The following is a 27,792-nucleotide window of genomic DNA, read 5'->3' as shown; positions in this document are numbered from 1 at the left end:
CGGCCGTAGCCGCTCGGGTACTTTCAGCTGAATTCTTTGTTTGGATTTTGAACTCTTGCTGTGGTTTTTCTTCTGATGTTTTTTCCCCCTCTGCCAACTTCCCTTAGTTATTGTTATTGTGGTTATTCATGGTTATTTATGGTTATTTATGCTGTTTGGTAGAGGGCGACTGTTAAGTACAATGTTATTTGTTATTTATCTGTTATTTATAATGTTAAGTTGGGGAGGCGGGACAGGGGGGGAGAGCAGATCGGGGATATGGGCTCCTAGGGGGGGTTCTTTACAGGCATGGACGGGGACGGGGGTGGAACTGAAGATGGCGGGGTGGGGTGTGGCAGGGCGAAAGCGCGGGCTTTCCTCTGTTTTCCCGCGCGCGGGGCAGAGGAGGGGGGAGGGGAGGAGTGCGGGGCGTGGCTAGCAATGGCGACCTTTCCCGCGCTGGAGCGGGGCCAGGGAGGAGTGGCAAGGGGGGGGAGGCCCCCCCCCCCCCGAGCCGGGAGGAGTCGGAGTGTGGCAGGAGCAGCCGGGTCAGCGTGAACCAGCTGACTTACGGGAGTACGATGGAGGGTACATCGCGGCTAGGAGGGGTCCTAGCCTGGGGGGGGGGGGGGGGGGGGGAGGGGGGTTAGTGAGGGACACCGGGTTGCTGCTGAAAAGACCAGAAACGGGAAGTGGAGGACTGGAGAGGTGGGGGGAGGGAGACATCGCCATGGGGAGCGGGTCAGAAGGGGAGGGTCGACCCGGGGCGAGCAGGGAACAGGACATGGCTAATCGGCAGGGGAGGGGGGCGGGTCGTCCCGCGTCCCGGCTGATCACTTGGAACGTGAGGGGGTTGAATGGGGCCGGTCAAGAGATCAAGGGTATTCTCACACCTGAAGGGACTGAAGGCTGATGTAGCAATGTTACAGGAGACCCATTTGAAAGTAGGGGACCAGGTTCGCCTGAGAAGGGGGTGGGTGGGACAGGTGTTCCACTCTGGATTGGACGCAAAGAACCGGGGGTGGCGATTCTGGTGGGAAAGAGGGTGTCGTTCGTGGCGGAGGAGGTGGTGGCGGATAAGGAGGGTAGGTATGTGATGGTGAAGGGTAAGCTGCAGGGGGAGAAAGTGGTGATGGTCAACGTATATGCCCCGAACTGGGATGACGCGGGTTTTATGAGGCGCCTATTGGGCCTCATTCCGGGACTGGAGGCGGGGGGGCTTGATCATGGGGGGGGGACTTTAACACAGTGCTGGACCCCGGCCTAGACAGATCGAGTTCAAGGACCAATAGGAGGCCGGCAGCGGCAGAAGTGCTGAGGGGGTACATGGAGCAGATGGGAGGAGTAGACCCATGGAGGTTTGGTAGGCCGAGGGCGAGGGAGTATTCCTTTTTCTCCCACGTCCATAGAGTGTACTCCAGAATCGATTTCTTCGTGTTGAGCAGGGGGCTGATCCCGAGGGTACGGGAAGCTGAGTACTCGGCCATTGCGATCTCTGATCATGCACCACATTGGGTGGATGTGGAAATGGGGGAGGCGCGGGACCAGCGCCCGCTGTGGCGGCTGGATGTGGGGCTGTTAGCGGACGACGAGGTGTGTAAAAGGGTCCGGAAGAGCATCGAGAGCTATCTGGACTTGAATGACACGGGTGAGGTGCAGGTGGGGATGGTCTGGGAGGCCCTGAAGGCAGTGATCAGGGGAGAGCTGATCTCCATAAGGGCGCACAGAGAAAGAAAGGAGAGGCAGGAGAGGGAGAGGCTGGTGGGGGAGCTATTGGAAGTGGATAGGAGATATGCGGAGGCACCAGAGGAGGGGCTGCTGGGAGAACGGCGCAGCCTGCAGGTCAAGTTCGACCTGCTGACCACCAGGAAGGCAGAGACGCAGTGGAGAAGGGCACAGGGCGCGGTCTATGAGTATGGGGAAAAGGCGAGCAGGATGCTGGCACACCAGCTTCGCAAACGAGATGCGGCTAGGGAGATTGGGGGAGTGAAGGAGAGAGGCGGGAAGGTAGTGCAGAAGGGGCAAGAAGTGAACGGGGTCTTCAGGGATTTTTACAAGGAGTTGTATCGGTCTGAGCCGCCGACGAGGAGAGGGGGAATGGAGGACTTCCTAAACAAATTGAGGTTCCCAAGGGTCCAGGAGGGGCTGGTAGAAGGGCTGGGGGCGCCAATAGGGCTAGAGGAGCTAGTCAAGGGAATAGGTCAGATGCAAGCGGGGAAGGCGCCGGGGCCAGATGGGTTCCCGGTGGAATTCTATAAGAAAATGTGGACTTGGTGGGACCGGTACTGGTACGAGCCTTTAATGAGGCGCGAGAGGGGGGGGTTCTGCCCCCGACAATGTCGCAGGCACTGATCTCCCTGATATTGAAGCGGGATAAAGACCCCGTGCAGTGCGGGTCCTACAGGCCTATCTCGCTTCTGAACGTGGATGCCAAGTTGCTGGCAAAGATCCTGGCAGCTAGAATAGAGGATTGTGTGCCAGGGGTAATCCATGAGGAACAGACGGGGTTCGTGAAGGGGCGGCAGCTCAACACGAACGTGCGGAGATTGCTGAATGTAATTATGATGCCGGCAGTGGAGGGGGAGGCTGAGATAGTGGTAGCGCTGGACGCGGAGAAGGCATTCGATAGGGTGGAGTGGGAGTACCTGTGGGAGACGTTGGAACGGTTTGGGTTTGGGGAAGGGTTTATTAAGTGGGTGAAGTTGGGGCAGCACGGTGGCCTAGTGGTTAGCACAACCGCCTCACGGCGCTGAGGTCCCAGGTTCGATCCCGGCTCTGGGTCACTGTCCGTGTGGAGTTTGCACATTCTCCCCGTGTCTGCGTGGGTTTCGCCCCCACAACCCAAAAATGTGCAGAGTAGGTGGATTGGCCATGCTAAATTGCCCCTTAATTGGAAAAAATAATTGGGTAATCTAAATTTATATAAAAAAAAAAAAAAAAAAAAAAAAAAAGTGGGTGAAGTTGCTCTACTCGGCCCCGACGGCGAGTGTAGTGACAAACGGGAGGAGGTCGGAGTATTTCGGGCTCCACCGAGGGACCAGGCAGGGATGTCCTCTATCCCCCCTACTTTTCGCACTGGCGATTGAACCGTTGGCGATGGCACTGAGGGGTTCAGGGGGGTGGAGAGGACTGACTAGGGGAGGGGAGGAACATCGAGTATCGCTGTATGCGGATGATCTACTGCTGTACGTGGCAGACCCAGAAGGGGGAATGCCGGAGATAATGGAACTATTAGCAGAGTTTGGGGACTTTTCGGGGTACAAACTAAATTTGGGCAAAAGCGAGGTTTTTGTGATACACCCGGGGGACCAGGGAGAGGGTATTGGGAGACTCCCCTTCAAGCGAGCAGGAAAGAGCTTTAGGTACTTAGGGGTGCAGGTGGCAAGGAACTGGGGGACCCTCCACAAGTTGAACTTTTCCAGGCTGGTGGAACAGATGGAGGAGGAATTTAAGAGGTGGGACATGGTACCGTTGTCGCTGGCGGGGAGGGTGCAGTCAATCAAAATGACGGTCCTCCCAAGGTTCTTGTTTTTATTTCAGTGCTTGCCCATCTTCCTCCCTAGGGCCTTCTTCAAAAAGGTGACGAGTAGCATCATGAGCTACGTGTGGGCGCATGGCACCCCAAGGGTGAGGAGGGTCTTTTTGGAGCGAAGTAGGGACAGTGGAGGGCTGGCACTACCCAATCTTTCGGGGTACTACTGGGCGGCAAATGTGTCAATGGTGCGCAAGTGGATGATGGAAGGGGAGGGGGCAGCTTGGAAACGAATGGAGAGGGCGTCCTGTGGCAACACAAGCCTGGGGGCCCTAGTAACGGCACCATGGCCGCTCCCCCCCACGAGGTACACCACGAGCCCGGTGGTGGCGGCCACCCTCAAGATATGGGGGCAGTGGAGGCGACATAGGGGGGAAATGGGAGGACTGTTGGCGGCGCCAATAAGAGGGAACCATAGATTCATCCCGGGGAACATCGACGGGGGATTTCAGAGCTGGTACAGGGTGGGCATACGGCAGCTGAAGGACCTGTTTATAGAGGGGAGGTTTGCGAGCCTGGGAGGGCTGGAGGAGAAGTTTGAGCTCCCCCCGGGAAACATGTTCAGATATTTACAAGTGAAGGCATTTGCTAGGCGGCAGGTGGAGGGGTTTCCCCTGCTCCCCAGTAAGGGGGCGAGTGATAGGGTGCTCTCGGGGGTCTGGGTCGGAGGGGGGAAGATATCAGACATCTACAAGATAATGCAGGAGGCGGAAGAAGCATCAGGGGAGGAGCTGAAAGCCAAGTGGGAAGGGGAGCTGGGAGAGCAGATAGAAGACGGGACGTGGGCGGATGCACTGGAGAAGGTCAATTCTTCCTCCTCGTGTGCGAGGCTGAGCCTCATTCAATTTAAGGTGCTGCATAGAGCTCACATGACGGGGACAAGGATGAGCCGGTTCTTTGGGGGTGAGGACAGGTGTGTCAGATGTCTGGGAAGCCCAGCGAACCATGTGCATATGTTCTGGGCATGTCCGGTGCTGGAAGGGTTCTGGAAGGGGGTGGCAAGGACGGTGTCGAAGGTGGTGGGGTCCAGGGTCAAACCAGGATGGGGGCTTGCGATCTTTGGGGTCGGGGTAGAACCGGGGGTACAGGAGGCTAGGGAGGCCGGAATACTGGCCTTTGCGTCCCTAGTGGCTCGACGAAGGATATTAATTCAATGGAAGGACGCGAGGCCTCCAAGCGTTGAAACTTGGATTAACGATATGGCTAGCTATATTCAGCTAGAAAGGATCAAATTTGCCCTGAGAGGGTCGGTACAGGGATTCTCCAGGCGGTGGCAACCTTTCCTTGACTTTTTAGATCAGAGATAGACGTTCGGGGTCGTGGCAGCAGCAACCCGGGAGAGGGGGGGGGGGAAGGGAGGGGGGGGAGGGGAGGGGGGGGGGAGGGGAGGGGAGGGGGGGGAGGGGGGGGGGGGGGAGGGGAGGGGAGGGGGGGGAGGGGGGGGGGAGGGGAGGGGGGGGGGAGGGGAGGGGAGGGGGGGGAGGGGGGGGGGGGGAGGGGAGGGGAGGGGGGGGAGGGGGGGGGGGGGAGGGGGGGGGAGGGGAGGGGGGGGGAGGGAGGGGGGGGGAGGGGAGGGGGGGGGGAGGGTGAGGGGGGGGGAGGGGGGGGGGGGAGGGGGGGGGGGGAGGGGGGGGGGAGGGGAGGGGGGGAGGGAGGGGGGGGGGAGGGGGGGGGGGGAGGGGGGGGGAGGGGGGGGGGGGGGGGAGGGGGGGGAGGGGAGGGGGGGGAGGGGAGGGGGGGGGCAGCAAGGGTCGTGGGGGGACATGCACGACTGTAACGCGGGCAAGTCTGCTCGCTGCTCATGTCTGAAACTGTAGGCTGCCTTGTTTGTTAAGGTTGCCTGGGGGGGGGGGGGGGGGAGGACTGGTGCGCGCGAGAGGGCGGGCGAGGGAGGGACATTTGCCTAGAGGGATTGTGTTGTAAATAATTTAAAAAATTAGTAGGGGTAAATGTTTGTATGGAAAAACTCTTTCAATAAAAATTATTTAAAAAAAAAAAAATGAGCGAGACTCCTGGAAGGTATGTTGCCTCCTGGGTGCCAGGGTCAGGGATGTCTCGGATCGTGTCTTAAGGATCCTTAATGGGGAGGGTGAGCAGCCAGAAGTCGTGGTGCACATTGGTACCAACGACGTAGGTAGGAAAAGGGGTGTGGATGTAATAAAAGAGTTTAGGGAGTTAGATCGGAAGTTAAAAGCCAGGACAGACAGAGTTGTCATCTCTGGTTTGTTGCCGGTGCCACGTGATAACGAGGCTAGGAATAGGGAGAGAGTGCAGTTGAAGGCATGGCTGCAGGAATGGTGAAGGAGGGAGGGCTTCAGGTATTTGGATAATTGGAGCGCATTCTGGGGAAGGTGGGACCTGTACAAGCAGGACAGGTTGAATCCGAACCAGAGGGGCACCAATATCCTGGGAGGGAGGTTTACTGGTATTCTTCGGGAGGGTTTGAACTAATTTTGCAGGGCAATGGGAACCGGACTTGTAGTCCAGCGACTAAGGTAGCCGATGTTCAGGACGTCAAAGTGTGTAGTGAGGCAGTGGGGAAGGTAACACTGACAAAGGAGAGTACTTGCAGGCATGGTGATGGGTTGAAGTGTGTGTACGTCAACGCAAGAAGCATCAGGAATAAGGTGGGTGAACGTAAGGCATGGATTGGTACTTGGGACTACAATGTGGTGGCCATCACGGAAACTTGGATAGAAGAGGGTCAGAAATGGTTGCTGTAGGTTCCTGGTTATAGATGTTGCAATAAAATTAGGAAGGGTGGTAAACGAGGTGGGGGGGTAGGGTTACATTGTTAATTAGAGGTAGTATAACAGCTGCAGAAAGGCAGTTCGAGGAGGATCTGCCTACTGAGGTAGTATGGGTTGAAGTCAGAAATAGGAAAGGAGCAGTCACCTTGTTGGGAGTTTTCTATAGGCCCCCCCAATAGCAGCAGAGATGTGGAGGAACAGATTGGGAAACAGATTTTGGAAAGATGCAGAGGTCACAGGGTAGTAGTCATGGGTGACTTCAACTTCCGAAATATTGAGTGGAAACTCTTTAGATCAAATAGTTTGGATGGGGTGGTGTTTGTGCAGTGTGTCCAGGAAGCTTTTCTAACACAGTATGTAGATTGTCCGACCAGAGGGGAGGCCATATTGGATTTGATACTTGGTAATGAACCAGGGTAAGTGATAGATTTGTTAGTGGGGGAGCATTTTGGAGATAGTGACCACAATTCTGTGACTTTCACTTTAGTAATGGAGAGGGATAGGTGCGTGCGACAGGGCAAGGTTTACAATTGGGGGGAGGGTAAATACGATGCTGTCAGACAAGAACTGAAGTGCATAAGTTGGGAACATAGGCTGTCAGGGAAGGACACAATTGAAATGTGGAATTTGTTCAAGGAACAGATACTACGTGTCCTTGATATGTATGTTCCTGTCAGGCAGGGAAGAGACGGTCGAGTGAAGGAACCATGGTTAACAAGAGAGGTTGAATGTCTTGTTAAGAGGAAGAAGGATACTTATGTAAGGCTGAGGAAACAAGGTTCAGAAAGGGCGCTAGAGGGATACAAGATAGCGAGGAGGGAACTGAAGAAAGGGCTGAGGAGAGCTAAGAGAGGGCATGAAAAATCGTTGGCGGATAGAATCAAGGATTTGTGAGGGGTAGGTCTTGCCTCACAAGTCTTGTTGAATTATTTGAGGAGGTGACCAAGCACATGGATGAAGGTAAAGCAGTGGATGTGGTGTACATGGATTTTAGTAAGGCATTTGATAAGGTTCCCCATGGTAGGCTTATGCAGAAAGTAAGGAGGCATGGGATAGTGGGAAATTTGGCAAGTTGGATAATGAACTGGCTAAACGATAGAAGTCAGAGAGTGGTGGTGGATGGCAAATATTCAACCTGGAGCCCAGTTACCAGTGGCGTACCGCAGGGATCAGTTCTGGGTCCACTGCTGTTTGTGATTTTCATGACTTGGATGAGGGAGTTGAAGGGTGGATCAGTAAATTTGCAGACGATGAGAAGATTGGTGGAGTATTGGATAGTGAGGAGGGTAGTTGTCAGCTGCAAAGAGACATAGATAGGATGCAGAGCTGGGCTGAGAAGTGGCAGATTGAGTTTAACCCTGAAAAGTATGAGCTTGTCCATTTTGGAAGGTCAAATATGAATGCGGAATACAGGGTTAACGGTAGGGTTCTTGGCAATGTGGAGGAGCAGAGAGATCTTGGGGTCTATGTTCATAGATCTTTGAAAGTAGCCACTCAAGTGGATAGAGCTGTGAAGAAGGCCTATGGTATGCTGGCGTTCATTAGCAGAGGGATTGAATTCAAGAGCCGTGAGGTGATGATGCAGCTGTACAAAACTTAGGTAAGGCCACATTTGGAGTACTGTGTGCAGTTCTGGTCGCCTCATTTTAGGAAGGATGTGGAAGCTTTGGAAAAGGTGCAAAGGAGATTTACCAGGATGTTGGCTGGAATGGAGAGTAGGTCTTACGAGGAAAGGTTGAGGGTGCTAGACCTTTTCTCATTAGAACGGAGAAGGATAAGGGGCGACTTGATAGAGGTTTATAAGATGATCAGGGGAATAGATAGAGTAGATAGTCAGAGACGTTTTCCCCGGGTAGAACAAACCATTACAAGGGGACATAAATTTAAGATAAATGGTGGAAGATATAGGGGGGATGTCAGAGGTAGGTTCTTTACCCAGAGAGTAGTGGGGGCATGGAATGCACTACCTGTGGAAGTAGTTGAGTCGGAAACCTTAGGGACCTTCAAGCGGCTATTGGATAGGTACATGGATTACGGTAGAATGATGGGGTGTAGATTAATTTGTTCTTAATCTAGGACAAAAATTCGACACAACATAGTGGGCTGAAGGGCCTGTTCTGTGCTGTATTTTTCTATGTTCTATGTAAGGCACACAAGGCTATGGGCCAAGGGCTGAAAAATGAGATGAGAATACTTAGGTGGTTGTTTTTGACCAGCACAGATGTGATGGGTCAAAGAGTATTTTCTGTACTGTTGACCTCTATGACTCTATAACTAGAGGACACATTTAAAATAATTGGGTAAAGGGGGTAAAAGTGATGGAGGAAAGCGTTTTCAGTCAGAGGGTGGTTGGAGTCTTGCTCAGATTTCCTGAGAGGGCAGTGCAGAGAGAGGCAGGTTCACTCAAAGTATTCAAAAGGGAATTGGAATGCTGTCTGAAAAGAAAGAATGTGCAAGGTTACGGGGATAAGGCAGGGGAGTGGGATTAGGTAGAATGCTCTTTCAGAGAACCAGTGCAGATTCAATGGGCCAAATGTCCTCCTGCACAGTAACTATTCTGTGACTGAGGATGTTGTGGTTAACCTGTACTAATGATGGAGAAGCAGTGTGGGAGACAAGGGGTACAACATCTATAAACAATGAAAACCGGTATCTTGAGGGGAAGATGAGGTGAAATGAAGCTTTGAGTACTGCCCCACCTGTTCTCGGGATCTGGCACAGAAATAATCAACCTCCAAACAGAATGACTCCCTTTCCCCACTATGTTGTGTGGTGAACCATTAATCCATGAGCCATCTATTTGAAAATAAACAGTAACAAAAATAGAAGCTGAACAGCAAATGATCAGAACCACAAACACGAAATACAAATAAGGAGTAAACCTACTGTCCAGCTTAATGTGAGTATTGTCATTCGTCAAGCAAAATAATTTTGCTGTAAGCCCCAAGTTCTTTTCCCATTGCATGGGAATAGTATTCTACATTGTAAAAACAGAAGGCAATCCGATGATGAAAGTTCTAGTTTGACTACTTAAAAATATAGAAAATAAAAAACTTTTATCTGGGCTCCTTCCCTACTGGGTAACATTTCCTAAATCCATTGACAGAAGAATATAGTAACCTTGCTTTTGACTTGCTTCTTATCATTCTAGAACTATCTTGAATTTTAACAATAATCATTAGCAGTTAAATTAGTCTTGTCCATCACCATTTGAATTATGAGTTAAAATAGGGAAAGATTTCTTTCAAGAGTATTTTTCTTACTGTATTCAGATGTCAATGTTGTATTTAATTTGGAACCGCAGGATTACAGCGATCATTTTAGTCATGTGCACCATCTATATTTTTCCATTTAGAAACCTGATGAGTAATAAATACGATCTTGCTTTGTGATCAGTGAAGTCCGTTCTATATTATCATATCTTTAGATGCATCAGCATTAGACTTATTTTCTGTCATTAAAATTGTCCAGCTTTAATTGGTTTCCGGTAATTTTAAATGTTTATTTTTCTGTAGTGGAGCTTGGGGACTGTGAACCTCTTGAACATTCTCCAGAGCTGGTGTCAGAATTCAGGTTTAATCCCAATCAAACTGAAGATATGGAGGTAGATATTTTCACACGGTGGAAGGATTGCAGGTAAATATCTGAAAAAACTAAATTGAGCTTTTAGGAGACTTTCTTTCATGTCTTAAAATGCCTATTTTTCTATGGTTTTATCATAGCTTGTTGACAATAAATGCTAAAACTTGTAGTAGCTATATATGTACCAGCCGTACCAGCCTCCCCGGACAGGCGCCGGAATGTGGCGACTAGGGGCTTTTCACAGTAACTTCATTGAAGCCTACTCGTGACAATAAGCGATTTTCATTTTTTCATTTTCATGTGGGAGGACAACAGTTGCATTGCTTTTAACACCAAGTCCTTGAGTATGTCGCACCCCTTATGTGGCACTTCAGCAAGCCTTTTAAAAATCCAGATATACAAGATCCATCACATTCCCCATACCTGTACACAAACCTCAAAATAAAAATGAATTAAGTCAACAAAACATGATTTACACTTTACAGATCCATGCTAAGGAACTGATTCAACAAAAGATTTACATTTATCTTGCACCTTTCCTGACCAAATTGGCCCAAATTGCATTTCAGCCAATTATGTACTTTTGAACTTGCAATGTAAAAAACACAGCAGTCAATTTGTGCAAAGTATTGTCCCACATGTAATACTAACAAGATGATATGTTTTTGTGATGCTGGTTGGGCGATAAACATAAGTCAATACACTCTGAAGAATTTCCTTTTTCTACAGAATAATCCCCTTGGATCTTTTACGTTGACTTGAAAGGGAAGATGGATATTTGGTTAATGTTTCATTTGAAAAGTGGCATTTTTGACAAAGCAACACTGTATTGTAGTGCTTGCCAATATAATTATGCAATAATTTATCTTGTATAGTACCTAGATGCATCTAACTACCTGTCGTGGAAATCTTTTTTTAATTTTAGTCTCTAAGGCACCTTTTTCTTCCCATGCAGCTATTATTAATTTATTAATTAAGATAACTCTCCTAGCATGAGTCACTGGCCAGTAATTAAGGCTGCCGAGCTGCAGACCCCCCCCCCCCCCCCCTTTCAGCTGGGGTCGCTCTATGGCTCTCTCCCTTTCAGCTTAGAGAGTCCTGTTTAGAGATTCGTTTCTGGGTTCACTTCCCAGTAAATTAGGGAAACTGGAACAACTACGCCAATTTGTCGTGGAAATCATAATAAAGACAAATTCCTCGAGGTTCGATTAAAGGAAATTTATTTACACAAATATATTTGCGGAGAGAGAGTGTTCTAGCTGCAAAGTCATTGCACTGCACTCTGAGATTCAATTGAAAACAGCATATTTTTATAATCTGAAGTAAACAGGCATGTTTATATTAAATAGACCTTGGAAAGTACGTACGATGAAATACGTAGTACGTATGTATGTTCTTGCCCTTGGCTTTGTTATCTTTCGGAGGACAATGTGTTTTCATAATAAGGCCGAAACCAGAATATTTCAGCAGTATTTCATTTATGTTACTTTCCCTTCCACACTATCCAATGTCTATTATTTCTTGGCATACCTTTTTCCTCTTTCTTGAACTGCCACACCCAGTCTCCTTGCCAGAATTCCCATTTCAAGACTCAAATATTTTACCTTATGGTTACTGGTAATATGGTTTCTCACTCCTTCCTTCAATAAGATCCAGATGATCCATTTTTTTCCAATTAAGGGGCAATTTAGCATGTATCCTGCCTCCCTTGCCCATACGATGGTACAGAAGGGAGGGTACCTTGTTTCTCCAAGGCAAAATTAGTGTTTGTACCATTTGGCCTTGTACAAATGTGATGGTTACTGTTTTAACAAAATGATATGGCCAATTCACCTACCCTGCAGATCTTTGGGTTGTGGGATTGGGATCCACGTAGACATGGGGAGAATGTGCAAACTCCACACAAACAGTGACCTGGGGATGGGATTGATCCCGCGGCCTTGGTGACATGAGGCAGAAGTGCTAAACACTGTTCCACTGTGCCGCATGATCCATATGATCATTGACTGGGAGGTAAATGAAGATTGTGTGCTTTCATGCAGTGCTTTGAGAAATGATGAATGGGTGAATTCATGAATAAAAGTGTAGAAATAGTTTGAGGATATGAGAAGGAGTTTATTTATAAGAGCACTAAACAAATTCAGTGAGTGACAGAGCCCAAGGGAAACCCTGAGTTAATGTAGAGAATCAGACAATGTGATGGGAACTACAGAGCGATTGTGAAAAAATTAGCTTGACTGTGAGCATCCGGGGAGAGGCCATAAAATAGTAATTTGTTTGGAAATACATGAAGCTAAACTTAGTGTAAGGTTTTTGAGATATCCAAAGCAATGCTGGTGAGTCACCCAAAGTGTTCGGTGGTCCCAGAGATGCGTAGCACAGATAGCAAGATCACAACTCGAATGGTCATGCTGAAAATCATGCTGATAATTAGATTAGAATTGAATATAAATGGAAGAATTTTCAGCATAGGTAAGGTAAAAGCATCACTTTCTGTAACACCGCCCAGTCCATCACACGAACCTGCCTCCCATCCATTGACTCCATCTACACCTCCCGCTGCCTGGGGAAAGCAGGCAGCATAATCAAAGATCCGTCCCACCTGGCTTACTCACTCTTCCAACATCTTCCATCGGGCAGGAGATACAGAAGTCTGAGAAGACGTATGAACAGACTCAAAAACAGCTTCTTCCCCGCTGTTACCAGTCTCCTAAATGGCCCTCTTATGGACTGATCTCATTAACACCACACCCTGTACGCTTCACCCGATGCCGGTGCTTATGTAGTTACATTGTATACCTTGTGTTGCCTATTATGTATTTTCTTTTATTCCCTTTTCTTCCCATGTACTTAATGATCTGTTGAGCTGCTCGCAGAAAAATACTTTTCACTGTACCTCGGTAAACGTGGCAACAAACAAATCCAATCCTATCCAAACCAATCCAACTTTAGAAAGTCAGAACAATAAGGCAGTATTTAAAGGGTAAGAGAAAAGGGTTTTTTTTTTAGACAGGATGAACATGAGTACATTTCTAAGATAGGAATGGTGGGTTGGGAAGAAATAGGACAAAGATATGTCAATATCCATTTGGAATATTGTGCACAGCTAAAGAAAGATGTGCTGGCCTTGGAGGAGGTCCAGAGGAGGCTCACAAGAATGATCCTGGGAATGAAGGCCTTGTCATATGAAGAGCGGTTGAGTACTCTGGGTCTGTACTCGATGGCGTTCAGAAGGTTGAGGGCAATCTCATTGAGACTTACAAAATACTGAGAGGCCTGGATTGAGTGGACGTGGAGAAGATGTTTCCACTGGTAGGAGAGACTGGAAGTGAAGGGCACAGCCTCAGGCTGAAGGGTTGATCCGACTCAGATGAGGAGGAATTTCTTCAATCAGAGGGTGGTGAATCTGTGAAACTAACTGCCGCAGAAGGCTGTGGAGGCCAAGCCACTGAGTGTCTTTAAGACAGAGATAGATATGTTCTTGAATAATAGGGGGATCAGGGGTTATGGGGAGAAGGCAGGAGAATGGGGATGAGAAACATATTAGCCATGATTGAATGGTGGAGCAGACTCGATGAGCCGAAGAGCCTAATTTTGCTCCTTTGTCTTATGGTCTTAGGACAGGAGTAATTCAGACTCTTGCAATTCGGAAAAAATTGGAGGAATGCCATCAGTATCAGGAACCTTGGGCTGGATTCTCCAATTCTGGGGCTATGTCCCCACGCTGGTGAAAAACGGCCACCGATTCCCTGTTTTGCTGGGGGCTAGCAGGAAAGCAGTGTAGAGCACCCGGCTCTAGCTGTCGATATGCCCTGGAGAATTGCCAGGTCCGTGGCCACGCAAGCGCACAGCGGTGGCCTGCAGCGGCCGCGCCGTGCAACACGGTGGCAGCCGCTCGCAGACCTGGCCTGCGAAATAGTACTCCACTTTGGCTGACTCGCGCACCCAGGACCATCCCCCAGCACCGAATAATGTCCCCCCCCCCCCGCCCGAGGATCGTCCCTCCCCCGATTGGCGACGCTAGACTGAGTCCGCAGCCGCCATGCCAAGTTCCCGATGGGTGAGACCATGAGAGACCCACGCGGTCAGGAACTCGGCAGTCAAGGTTGGAGCATCAGGGGGGAAGGGGGGGGGGGCCTCGGGGCCTCGGGGCCTCGGGCAATGTCCTGAGGCCGTCAATACGTGGCGCAACGTACTATGTGAGTACAGCGCTTTTTGGAGGGGACGGAGCAATGCAAATGCAGCGCCGCCCCCGATTTCGTCGGAAATTTTGGTTCTTTGCCGGTCGCCGAATGCGATTTCGGTGTCGGCTACCGGAGAATCCAGCCCGTTATGTTTAATTAATTAAAACTCCTATTCAGATCATCTTTCCTTACAACCTAAAATATTGCAGTGTTATAATATTGAAGACAATGATTTTGGTAACTGAATAAACATTTTTCCACTGGTTTGACCAAGCCTATACCTTATTTACCAAATTCAAATTATATAATTACAATCATCATGTTGTAGTCCAACAATTTAATGTGATGAGTCTCTTTTATGTCCCATTCATCCCTTCCAAACAAGTCTGTTTAATTTGAGTTTACTCATTAATATTTTACAGGCCAGTGTGCTTTTTATGATATCAAACTGCACAAAATTGAACAGAAACAGAAAATGCAGGAGAAACTCAGCCGGTCAGGCAGCATTTATGGAGAGATAAAGATGTTTAAGAACAGGCAGAAATTATAATCTTGCTGTATTTAATGGAATTCCTTTTTATCTCTGACTGCAGAAAGTTGACTTCTAAACTTTTAATATTTAAGTTGTAACTTTCAATAGCACTTGAGCACATGAGTTTGCGGAATGACTGCATTGCTAATTAGACGTAAGTAGCTTCCAAATTAATATCTCAAACCTAATTTCATCAAAAATTTATGGTTACAAAGTTACAGTTGTGCATTATATTCAAATTAATCTACAAAATGTAATACATTTACACTCGCCTTTATATTTAGCTATTTGGATATTTAAACCAATACTTTTCTTTCTAATAGTCTTAACTCAAATGAAGTCCCATTCATCCATCACCTGTGTGCTCACTGATCTATACTGGCGCCCAGTAAAGCAATGCCTCAATTCTAAAATTGTCATCCTTATTTAAAATTACTTAATGACTTTTCCCCTCCTGATCATTGTACTCTCCTTATGTCCTGTAACTCTCTGGGATACTAGTGTTCCTCCAATCCTGACCTCTTCCAATTTTACTTGCACATCATTGGTGGCTGTGCCTTTAGCCTCCCTTTAACCTCTGGAGGCATTCCTTCCCTCAGCCTGTCTCTCTTATTTCTTTCCTCCTTTAGTCACTCCTTGAAATATCCTTGATCAAGTTGTATCATAGTATCTCCTTTTGTGGCTTGGTGTCAGGTGTTGTTGGACGACACTGCTATTGAATTGCCTTGGGATGTTTTGACACTTGAAATGTATTCCATAAATACAAGCTGTTGTCATTGTTCTAATGAAACCTAACCTCTTCCTGCTGATGGATATAATGACATTCTCATGTGATTAACTATATTTTCAAATTGTTACCATGTTACTCCTCTTTCAGGTACCATATCCGAAGACGATTGTCTCAAAATCCAATTATATGTCTCCTTGCGGCCCTTGTTACCATCTTCCTCAAAGGATGGTCAGTTTGGGCTGAAAATTGACACCTATTATCAATAACAACTGAGTAAAGTGTGAGGTGATTAACTTTGGTGGGAAGAACATGGACAAACAATATAAAATTAGGGGTACAACCTTTAAGGGCGAGCAGGAGCAGAGGGACCAAGGTGTATATGCACATAAATAATTGAAGGTGGCAGGACAGGTGAAGAGAGCAGTTAATAAAGCATCAGCATCCCAGGCTTTATTAACAGGGGCACAGAGTACAAGAGTAAGGAAGTTACACTGAACTTGTACAGGACACAAGTTTGGCTGGGGTTTGTGTGCACCTGCGTGATTAGCTCTGAGCCGGTCATGTGGTCCATACAGCCCATGCCCTTAAAGGGGCCACAATACCACACCCCTCCCTCCAGAAGTCCCTTAACACACTACAGCAAAATTATGTACAAAGGTTAAAAGGTTAGCAGGGACACCAAGGAAAGAGAGTTCATCAAAAAGTCTGGAGACCTCCAGATCCTCACTGACCTCCATAGCCCAGCCACAGCTCATCACTCTTTTGAGCGATTGACGGGTCCACAGCCGGTGGCACCTCTGGTGGGTTCACTTCAATGACAGGTGAACGAGCCTCACTGCCTCGACTGATGCAGCAGGCTGAACCGAAGCAGGAGTTTCTGGCTCCACCTTCTGGACGGAGTTACAGCAGTATTCACAAAGTTCGCTGGACTTGTCAATTCCACTTCGGGGGCTCAGGTGGTCGATATGCATTCTGGCGGTCTTCACATTAACATTAGCTGCATAAGACACCGGCCCTGACTGGGCCACAACCCATCCTTCTAACCAAGGCGGACCGGCAGCGGAATTTCAAACCAAAACCGGATCTCCCATAGGAACGACCTTTCACCTCTCTGCTCTCACTGCTGAATCTTCTGGGAGACCTGACATGCCTACACCTTCCCTGCCAAATTTGGAAAGACAAAATCCAATCGGATTCTCAACTGACGGCCCATGAGCAGCTCAACTGGTGTGACTCCTGTGGTTGAATGAGGGGTTGAGTTGTACAACAAAATATTAGCCAACCTCTGGTGAAGTGGTTTATCACGTTGCTTTTTCATGGCCGCTCTCAGCCAGACCATTTGATGCTGAGTGGTATGGGGCTGTCTTCCTATCTTGTATGCCATTTGTTCTCTCAAAATGCTGGAAGTCATTGCCGATGAAGGGGGTGCCATTGTACGCGACAATTAAAACGGGAAGCTCATGAATGGCAAACACTTGATGCAAGGCACCTGTTGTGAACACCGAGGTAGTGATGTCCGGGCACTTCAAGTGGGCAACTACCAGCACGAAAAAATCTTACCCAGGAACGGGCCCGCATAATCAACATAGACCATGGGCCACCCAGCCATTCTCATGGGTGAAGCGTGACTGAAGGCTGCAAATATTGGTGTGTTTGGCAAGGGAGGCACTGTTATACTAGTTCTTCAATGACTTAGTGTTTTCCTGGCCACCAGATATAACTATATGCCAACATATTCATCTTTGTCTGCCGTGGGTGGGCGCTGTCTAACTCTTGAAGGAGAGACCCCTAGCCTGAGGCAGGATGAGCATCATTGATCCCCACAGGATCATGCCGTCTTCACATGTCAACTCATCTTGATAAGTGAAGTAGGGTCTCGGCTGTTTGGATTTCTCATAATGCCAGCCAGACTGTATCATTCGTTTGACCTTTGAAAGAATCGGGACTCTTTGGGCCCAGCTGCGGATGTGTCCTGTGGACACTGGCAGGATGTCTGGCAAGTTTAAGGCTAGAATGATCTCTGGTACTGGTGGTGACGAAATGCTCTTGGGTAGGAGCATCCGCATTAGCAATTTGCGCTCCAGGCCAGTCTAAAAAGCATAGTTGAAAACCGCCAACACCAGTGCCCAGTGCTGCACTGCCACCCAGATATGGCATTAAGAGCTTATCTTACCTTAACAGGCCCAGTAATAGATTGTGATCAGTCATTATGTCAAACCACCAAGAGTATACATACTGGTGGAATTTTTTCACACCGAATGTAACTCCTTCTCAATATGGGCGTAGTTTCATTCTGCTTCAGAAAGGGTCCTTGAGGCAAAGACAATAGGGCGTTGCAAACCATCTTATCATTTTGTGAGAGAAAATGGCCCCAATACCATAAGGTATCTCAGATTGGTTCCCCGGATAAATGCACCGAGGTTTGACAACTATAATGCTTGCTTCACTCGGAAGATTACGTCTTGAGGCTTCCTCCATTGCGACCGCTGATTCTTTCTTAATAGCTGGTGTGATGGTGCCAAGGTTGTGACTTTATTCAAAATGAACCTTCCATAGTAATCGACCATACCGAGGAATGACGTAAGCTCGCCAATATTTTTGGGTACATGGATGTCTTGTATGGCCTTCACGTTTTCTTCCAATGGGTGTAACCCTGTCTCATCAAGGCGTAATCCTAGGTACATCATGTCTGAGGCCTGAAAAGTACATTATTCACATTTTAGGCAGACTCCTGTATCATAAAACCTCTTTAATACTTCCTCTAGGCTGCCCATGTGTTGTTCTGCCGTAGTATTAGTGACTTCACGGTATAACTGTAAACCATCACCATTGGAATTCCATGGAGGAGCCACTCTATTGTGCGCTTGAAGATAGTGCGGGCTGAACAGCAGTCTAGTCTTATACCAATTATACCAATACCTAATTGAAGCAAATTTCTGGGACTCCTCAGCCAACTCTAGTTGCAGGTAGATGTGAATGAAGTTTAATTTTTGAATAGGTGAGGTGTCCCCCCCCCCCACCCACCCAGCTTGTTGTGGACGTCTTCAATTATAGGGATCGGATACGATTGACCTGGGCAGTTTGATTTATTGACAATCTTATAGTCCCCAAACATCCTTATCAACCTTTCAGGTTAAAGGACAGGGACTATCAGGACCGCCCACTCTGAAAAGTGAACTGGTTTGATTGTACCCAGCCCTTCCAATCACTTTAGCTCTGCTTCAACCTTGTGATGCAATGCGTATGGCACTGGTCTGGCTCTGAGGAACTTGGGTGTGAAATCCGGATTGACACATTTCTTGGCTTTTATGCCCTTCAGCCAACCTAATTTTTTGTGGAAGATGTCTTCATGCATCTTGGATGACGCCATCAGATATTTTGAAGGTTTCCAACCAGTTGAACCTAATCTTCTGTAACCAGTCACTTCACAACAGGGTCTATGTCCTTCTACGACAACTAAAGGCAGATTGGCTTTGTATGTTTTAAAAACTTGACTGTTGTACTCTCCAAGCTTAAAGACTGTGTTCCTGCACACATATTGGATGGTCTGCTACGGTCACCGAAGCTTCGCTGTCGACTTCCATTTTAAGGGGTCTATGATTTACACTTGAGACAATTTCAATCGGAGCCGTCTTATTCAATTGGACTGCATTTTACTGATGCATTTTGCATGCTCTTCTTCAGAGCTCCTCTCCACTATGTTCAATGGCAGTGTGTATTGCTGCTGTTGTATTCTTTTGCATAGAAGTGCTTTGCCTCACATGGCAACATGCCTGAAGGTGCCCCCTTATATTATATGTTTGGGGCCCGCAAACTGTCAGAAGTATCACCTGCTTGTCCTTGTCTGTGATCTCGTTCGCGGTAAAGAAGAACCGGAGCTGTTCGATGTACGACCCCCTGGCTCAACCCTTTGGTTAAATGGGTTTAGTTTCCCGATGATAGGCGTTTCCACTCACTCACTGGAACTTCTCTACTTTCTCAACTGTTCCTTTGTTCCCTCCCTCATTTCACGACGACTGTCGACTACAATCAAAACTTTTACCTTGTCACCAATGTGGTGGCTCGAGACATACACTGGAGGCTTTAATTAGAAACAACGGGGTTTATTGAAGAAAGGCAGTTAGTTGATAGGCACAGAACAATATACAAACAAGTCTTTACACTTCAGCTCCCTGATTCACACTGCCTTGGGTCCTGCTCCCAGGGTCCCGCACAAACTCCCCATTGGTCGGCCTCATGGTCCAAGGGGCCATGCTACCACAAAAGCGATTTGAAAAAGAAGCAAATGTGATGTGAGGAAAAGCTTTTTAACACATTGAGTAGTTCAAGTCTGGAATGCAATGCCTGGAAGTGTGGTGGAAGCAGGTTCAGTCGATACAGCCAAGAAGGCGTTAGGTGACTATATGAATAGAAACAATGTGCAGGGGTACAGGGTAAAGGCAGGAGAATGGCACTGAGTCATAATGCTCATTCGGAGAGTTAGTGCAGACTTGATGGGCCAAATGGCCTCCCGCACATAACAAGTCTGTGATTATATGTATATTTCTAGGACTGAGCCAATAGCAGCATTCAATAGCAGTGTATGATAAGTACGATAACTGGCCCAGTGTAAGATAAGTACGATAACTGGCCCCAAATCAGGGTCAATACATGGTGCTTGTGATCAGACGATGGGACGTTAATTGAGATGTTCTCAGCCTAAAATACTCCTAGTCTTTCCTCCCACTTTAGTTTCCATAGAGCAAGTGGGACTGTTTGCAGTTCAATATGGAACTGAGGACTGTTGAAAAGTGATGAAAGATAACAAATTTTGGTTAGCATTTTGTGTAGTGGCTCATGGGATATTTGCATTTTTTAGGGGAAGGGAATAGTGAGTAAACTTACCCAACATTAATTATGACGTGGGTGATAAAAGGATGGCAAGATAGCACAGTGGTCAGCACTGCTACCTCACAGCGCCAGGCACACGGGTCCAATTCCGGCCCAGGGTGACTTTCCGTGTGGAGTTTGCACTTTCTCCCTGTGTCTGCATGGGTTTCCTCCGGGTGCTCCGGTTTGTTCCCACAGCCAAAAAATGTGCAGGTTAGGTGGATTGGCCATGATCAGTGCATCGGATTATGGAGATAGGGTGGGGGACTGGGCCTAGGTAGAATGCTCTTTCAGAGGATTGGTGCAGACTCAATGGGCCGAATGGCATCCTTTTGCACTGTAGGGGTTCTATGGAATTGATTGTGGCATTTTAATTGAAACTTTGGTCAAACATAGCATTGTTACTGATTTAATTCTGTTATTTGTACAGGGGGAAAAGCCCAGCACAGGCAGAACTATGTTATTTGAACAAAACTAAATGGTTGGAAATGTATGGTGTGGACATGCACATTGTCAAGGTAATCTTTGAAAGAGTCTTTTAAATATATATAAATATATCTTTATTTATGGATTATCTAATACAAAACTCTCTTCTGTAATATTCCCTCTTTCCTAGGGAAGAGATGGCTATGAATATTCACTTGGCTTGACACCAACAGGCATATTGATCTTTGAAGGATCAAACAAAATAGGCCTGTTCTTTTGGTAAATGTTTTTTTTCTATTACATTTTTCTATTTGAAAACATGCAAAGAAATTGTTCAAGTTCTGTGAACACCTTTTTTTTATATCATGCAGGCCCAAAATTACTCAGTTGGATTTCAAAAAGAACAAACTAACGCTTGTTGTTGTGGAGGATGATGAGCAGGTGAGCAGATGGTCCCAACGGAATTCAAGGCAGGTGCTGAGAATCTGGTTGAGGCCACAACATTACATCCTGAATCTGACTTTGTTGAATCCAGTCCAGATTAACTCTTTTTCTGAAAATGTACGACAGTCCTAATGAAAACAGTTTTTGTTGGCTTAAGTTAATTTCCCAGAATCCATAGGCTACCACACAAAGTTGCTCTTTCAGTTGAAGTGAATTTCGTTTAGTTTTTTTTGTTAAATTCAATATTTTCCATCTTTGAAACTTGTTTTTAGTTTATTACACATTCAAGTTTACAGCCAGTCTAAGGGTCTATCTCAATTGATTCATTGCCTGGTGCCTACTTGCACGATAGCATCATCCAGACATGTAATAAAAACATCCCCTTGTGATCTGGACTGGATACTCGTCTTTTCTGCACATGTATTTTGTTTTCTTCTCTGTAGGTGAACTGAATGAAACTAATTTTGGGTATAAGCTGCTTTATTCCCATCAAGTGAACATACAGGCAGCATGATGGTGTGGTGGTTAGCACTGCTGCCTCACGGCGGCGAGGTCCATGGTTTGATCCTGGTTCTGGGTCACTCTCCATGTGGAGTTTGCACATTCTCCCCCGTGTTTTCATGGGTTTCGCCCCCACAACCCAAAGATGTGTATGGTAGGTGGATTGACCATGCTAAATTGCCCCTACATTGGAAAAAAAAAAAAATTTTTAAAGTGAACATACAGAATAACAATCATGACCAGATCACTTACTTTAATTGATATTGTTTCTGTAATGATCCTGATTAATGAACAAGCTATCCTACTCCTCTTCATTTTGCTTGATGTAAAGCTAATTTTCTAATGCCTTATTCCTACAATCACTCTCCTTACAGTCTTCCCTCTACTGCCTGACCACATTTGTAGCCTTTCCATTTTAAACAAAGGGCATCTTTCTCTTGGTGTGTGTCTAAACCCCAATCTAACAGCTTTTCACAAACTGACAGATATTAAAGGGTTTTCGAATAATGGGTATGAGATCATTCTCAAATGCCCAAACAAGCTATTGTTTAATTTTACAGTGAAACCAACCAACCTTTCAAAAACTAAAATCCATTGTGTGGAGAAATAATCTAAAATCATAAAACTTGCCGCACTGCAAGATCATATGATGTTATTCCATAACTAATTAGTCAAGATTACATGCTGAAGTGAATAAAATGGTGCTTCATCTATCGGCAGAAAATAATCTCAAATTTTAGTCACAGAGTGTAGTTGTTGGCTTGCGGGTTTAAAAAAACAAGTAACGTTCGGAAGGATCTGTTGGCTTTAATGGTCCAGATTTTGTGGTCAGTGACAAACGGGTAGCACTGGCTGTCCATATAGTTGTTCGTTCATACTCTTTCGCAGACCTTCTATGAGCTTTTGCACTAGAAGCCACGGTAATTAGAAAACAGTACAAGAAACATTATATCTCCTCAACCAATTAGATTGAAGAATTCTTACCGAGATGTGCAGCCTCTGAAGCAAGGCGTAATGTTAGAATTGTTAATTCAGTTCCAGATCATGTGCAGATATAAAATAGAAAAGGAAAAGAAGACGGAATTGAGAGAGGGAGACTAAAAAAGATGAAACAAAACATTTCATTTCAATTATTGTTTTTAAAATCTCCAACAATAATAGCAAACTGAAGGGTGAGACCTCGCAATTGTATAGAGATTCTGTTCAGTATGAATTCAGACTTACAATACCATGAAAAAAATAAATCATTTACGCTTGAATAGATCAGCCCTAATGTTTTCTAACATGTTTGGTGGATAGCCAGTGGGTAGGTAGAGCAACTTGATGCATTGCGTACATTTCATACTAAGATATTGTTGGAGTGAAGCTTCTGAAGGAGCAGGCTAACTTGGACAACACATTTCTGATTTCTGTGTTTAATTGTGCATATTGTAGAATGTGTAATCCAATTTATTCATTAATAACAGTGAATGCCGGTCATATCTTATTTATTAGCAGTGTCGTGTTCCATAAGAATTACCTTAATGTGTGTCTCTTAATTTTTCTACCTCAATCAAAGGGGAGAGAACAGGAGCACACATTTGTTTTCCGGTTAGATAATTCCAAAGCATGTAAACATTTGTGGAGATGTGCTGTGGAGAATCATGCGTTTTTCAGACTACGAGCTCCTACCCAAAATAAAGAGGGACGATCAGACTTCATACGTCTGGGATCTCGTTTTAGATTCAGGTATCACTTTTACAATTTAATTTTGTGTTTTGCTTCATTTTACCTGTTTAAATACTATTTATGTAACAACCAACTAATATTTATTCCAGTGGTCGAACTGAATATGAAGCAACACACAAAAGTAGACTGCGTCGGAGGAGTACATTTGAAAGGCGCCCAAGCAAACGCTATCCCTCACGACGACATTCTACAATTAAAGGTATTATTTGTGTGACATGGAATTTTTTTGAACACAGTTACGTTTTCAAACAAGGTCATGTACGTTAAAAGTACGCCACTGTCAGATTAGGTGGCACCTAAACTTGCTATTCCTTATCCAATATTCCAGCTTGGAGTGTCTGGCATACTCTCCCTGTACGTGTGGTGGAGGCAGGTTCAATTGAGGCATTCAAAAGTGCATTAGATTATTACTTCAATATAAACAATATGCAGTGGTGCAGGGAATAGGCAGGGGGATGGCACTAAGCTATAATGCTTCTTTGGAGAACCAATGCAGAAATGATGGGCCAAATGGCCTCCCCTGTGCCGTAATAATTCTGTGACTCCTGTACGAATCCATTGCTTTGACTTTCAATTTCCATTTCTAGTGGATTAGGGATTTAAGTTTGCAAATGTCAGATTAGAGAGAGGTGTATGCCCACTTAAAATTGAATTGTGTTACGACCCCAGTTGGTGTTATAACTGGACTGGAAGATCCCAGGAGAGAACCCTGGTTCTTTACTTTTTTTTATTAAAGACATGGAGGAACAGAGTCACAGGTTCGCTACTTAGTTTTAACAGCAAGAAAAATTAATTTATTAAACATGGAAAAAGTGGATTAAGCTGCAATATTTTTTTACTCCCTTATTTTAATAATTATACGCAAATTTTAAGATTAACATGGATTGCGAAGTGCATTTTAACTACATCAGTCTCATTAACACCAAGTCCCTTTTAAGCACACACGATGACTGTGGTAAGACACACTTCTCTCTGAACCCAAGTGAATGTCTGTGAATTTCTCCTCCAAATCCCCCCAGATGATTCTTATGCCTTGAGCCACCTGGCCTCGCTGAACTCAGGCATCCACACAAATGATTTCAAATTCTACTTTCAAAAGTCATACTTTCAAATCAGTTTAAAAATTTTTTTAGAGTACCCAATTATTTTTTTCCAATTAAGCAGCAATTTAGCATGGCCAATTTACCTACCCTGCACATCTTTTGTGTTGTGGGGGTGAGACCCATGCAGACACAGGGAAAATGTGCAAACTCCACACGGTCAGTGTCCCGGGGCCGGGACCAAACCCGGGTCCTCGAAGCCGTGAGACAGCAGTGCTAACCACTGTGCCACTCTCCAATCATTTTTAAAATTATGCTTTCCCTCCGCTGCTTCCATCAAGGTTCGCCTTGTTCCAAGTTTCTCACCTGTCCCTTTAGGTTTCCTTTGTCTTACAGACTTTTACACACATTCCGAGGTCCAGCCACGATTTCCACTGTTATTTCAAATAATGTCTCTCTCACTACTTCTCTTCAATGCAATTAAACTAGCAAAATTAAAGCTCAAAGGCTTCTCTACCTTCCAAGACTCCAGTTGCTCAGAAACCACTGCTAGTTTATTTACTCTCCAAACCTTAACATAAGAGAATCACAGTTGGAATTGAAACCAACCCCCATACATCGAAACTCTTTCAACATGGATCTAACTATAGGATTTACCCTTCCAGGCACAGAAACATTAAATTAAAGCCACTTAAAACTATACCTTATTTCTAATATTAACCAATATAAAGCCCTTAAAACTTCCTTTGTTTTCTTAACACCTCCCCCTTAAAAAGAACAAAATCTTCATAATTATGGAGATTTCTTTATATCCATTTTAAACAAACTTAACATTACAAATATCGAACAACTTAACTTATTACATCACACAGGTAGTTTTCATAGTTTACAATTACAAACATGTCATAATAAATGATATAGTTACAATGATTTAACCAAAATAAAGACCATGGGAGGAATTCCTGAATCTAATTATCATTAAGTGTTGACTCCGGGATAGAATTGGTGGACTTAACAACAGCAAAACTGGCGCCGAACCTGGACCAATTCAGCAACTGTGGAGGGGTTAGCACTGGCGCCACGTGGCACACAATCTATTCCAATGGAAAATGGTGCGGGATGTCTGTGATTGACATTCGGGAGGCTGACAAGCTGCAGCCGCATATACACAGTACAATCCTCACACACACTCATCCCAGCCAACAAGATGGCACTGGTTGTGCTAGAGTGCACCCATGCAGCTGATGGGTTGGCTAGGGCCAGGGGCACCTAGGAGGGTGGCCTGAGGGGATATCTATATGGCCAATCCCTAAGTTCACAGTGGGCTGTCAGCGGCATGCACAGCTGCATGGCTACCTTGCCGGCTGCGGCAGTGGTGTTATGTGCCTGTCCATCCCGACCCCACAGCCCACCTCCTGGCCACCCACTGCTACTCCCCCGGGCCCTGGCAGAAGCCCCCCACGGCCAGTGGCACAACTGTCAGCAAACTATGGCGAAGTTAGATGCTTTCAGTTCTGCCTCTCTCTCCCTCAGCAGCAACGACACCAGTTTCATGATTTTTAAAAGCACAAGTGAACTGCGCCATCGGGAACTCGGCCCATCGGAGGCAGAGCATTGTGGAGGCACCGTTGAATACCGGGTCGGGCCCCCTAATGACAGGCAAACGGTGTTTACTGTACATGTGTTCCAGATCGCATTGATGCCGCTATTGAGGCGATGGAGAATAATGATTTAGCATAGCACAGTAGCATAGTGGTTAGCACAGCTGCTTCACAGCTCCAGGGTCCCAGGTTCAATTCTCAGCTTGGGACACTGTCTGTGCAGAGTCTGCATGTTCTCCACATGTCTGCGTGGGTTTCCTCCGGGTGCTCTAGTTTCCTGCCACAGACCAAAGATGTGCAGGTTAGGTGGATTGCCCACGCTAAATTGCCCTTAGTTAAGGTGGGTTTACTGGGATAGGGTGGAGGTGTGGTCTTAAGTGGAGTGCTCTTTCCAAGAGCCGGTGCAGACTTGATGGGCCGAATGGCCTCCTTCTGCACTGTAAATTCTATGATTCTATGAAATCAGCGTCTGCCGCAATTTTGGCGTCAGAACCTATTCTCCGCCCAATCGAGCTTCACCATTTCGGCGTCAGCCAATGGAGAATCCCGTCCAAAAACTTTAACACCATCAGAATCTATACATTGTAACATTATCATAGCTCAAGTCTTGTGTTTCTTTTTCTTCTGGTTTCCATTTTTAAACTGAGATAATAATGTTTTGTTTAAGTCTGCAGTGCAATTGTCCTTTTCATCACTTGTAGGCATAGTTCTCAGCCCACTTTCAAATTCACATGTGGTAAATTCTCATTTTGATTTAACACAATTAAAATGTAATTTTTGTGCATCGCCATCTCCTTTATTCTCTTGTCAAGATCTCTTTTGGCTGTTTCAAGAATGTTGGTAAGATGTTCACTCAAAATAGTGCAGTACCCCTGATTTGTTCCTTCTTTGAACTTTTTGTGAGCTTTTTGTTTCTCTCATTCCCATTTCAAACTAGTTCTTTATCAAATTTGTCATAATTTCCCCTCCAAGAAATTTCATAGTTCTAACCTTTCAACTGTTTTGCACAATTTCTGAACTATCTCAGCCCAGTTCTGAGTAGAGTTTGAATGGTCTTTGGCAAACTGTTCACTTGCTTTTCCTCCAACAATGACATCTTGTGTAGTATCCCCAACAAGCATTTTTAAATCCGAGCCTCTGAGTCATTGACTCAGAAAGATCACTTTGTAATTTCAACCCTTCTGGTTAACGAGTCATAATTTCCAATTTTGCAAGTACTTAAGTTGTTTTCTTATTGTCCATTACTGACACAATAGAATCACAGTTGGAATTGAAACCAACCCCCACACATACAAACACTTCTGCCCAGCATGAATCTAACGAGAAGTTTTACGCTTCCAGGCACAGAAACATTAAATTAAACCCACTTGAAACTATACCTTGAGCAGAATTCTTCAGCCGTTCGCTGGTGGCAGGATTCTCTGATCCCACCGGCAGCACCCCCTGCCCGCAGATGGCGTGAGGTGGCATCGATGGGAATTCTCGGGTGGGTTTCTTCAATTAAATTGGAAGAAGTCTAACAACTCCAGCTTAAAGTCCAACAGGTTTGTTTCGAATCACTTGCTTTCGCAGTGCAGCTCCTTCCTCAGGTGAATGAAGAGGTGGGTTCCAGAAACACATATATACGCAAAGTCAATGATGCAAGACGATAATTTGAATGCGAGTCTTTGCAGGTAATTAAGTCTTTACAGGTCCAGGCGGAGTGACTGGAGAGAGTCATTGACTTTGTCTATACATGTGTTTCTGGAACCCATCTCTTTATTCACCTGAGGAAGGAGCTGCTTCCAAATTCTAGTGATTCAAAACAAACCTGTGCCCACCCGAGTCCAACGCCGGCATCTTCACTTCAATTACATTAATAGAGGTGCCATGAAGGTAGTGGCCTGTGAAAGTC

The 27,792-nt window shown here is 46.0% G+C and overlaps 1 protein-coding gene across 2 annotated transcripts in view; it reads left to right on the top strand.

Moving 5' to 3' along the window:
* The window catches only part of epb41l4b (erythrocyte membrane protein band 4.1 like 4B), a 506,687-nt gene that overhangs the window by 222,464 nt on the left and 256,431 nt on the right, over positions 1–27,792 (top strand). For both annotated transcript variants that reach the window (XM_038797675.1, XM_038797674.1), the window contains exons 7-12: positions 9,777–9,897; positions 20,589–20,676; positions 20,775–20,863; positions 20,956–21,025; positions 23,088–23,257; positions 23,347–23,456. In XM_038797675.1, coding sequence (XP_038653603.1) covers positions 9,777–9,897; positions 20,589–20,676; positions 20,775–20,863; positions 20,956–21,025; positions 23,088–23,257; positions 23,347–23,456 — 648 coding nt within the window. The remainder of the gene's footprint in view (positions 1–9,776; positions 9,898–20,588; positions 20,677–20,774; positions 20,864–20,955; positions 21,026–23,087; positions 23,258–23,346; positions 23,457–27,792) is intronic.

The sequence above is a fragment of the Scyliorhinus canicula genome, chromosome 5 (assembly GCF_902713615.1).
Source record: "Scyliorhinus canicula chromosome 5, sScyCan1.1, whole genome shotgun sequence".
NCBI classification, from domain to species: domain Eukaryota; kingdom Metazoa; phylum Chordata; class Chondrichthyes; order Carcharhiniformes; family Scyliorhinidae; genus Scyliorhinus; species Scyliorhinus canicula.
This window is presented reverse-complemented; position numbering and strand designations above follow the sequence as displayed.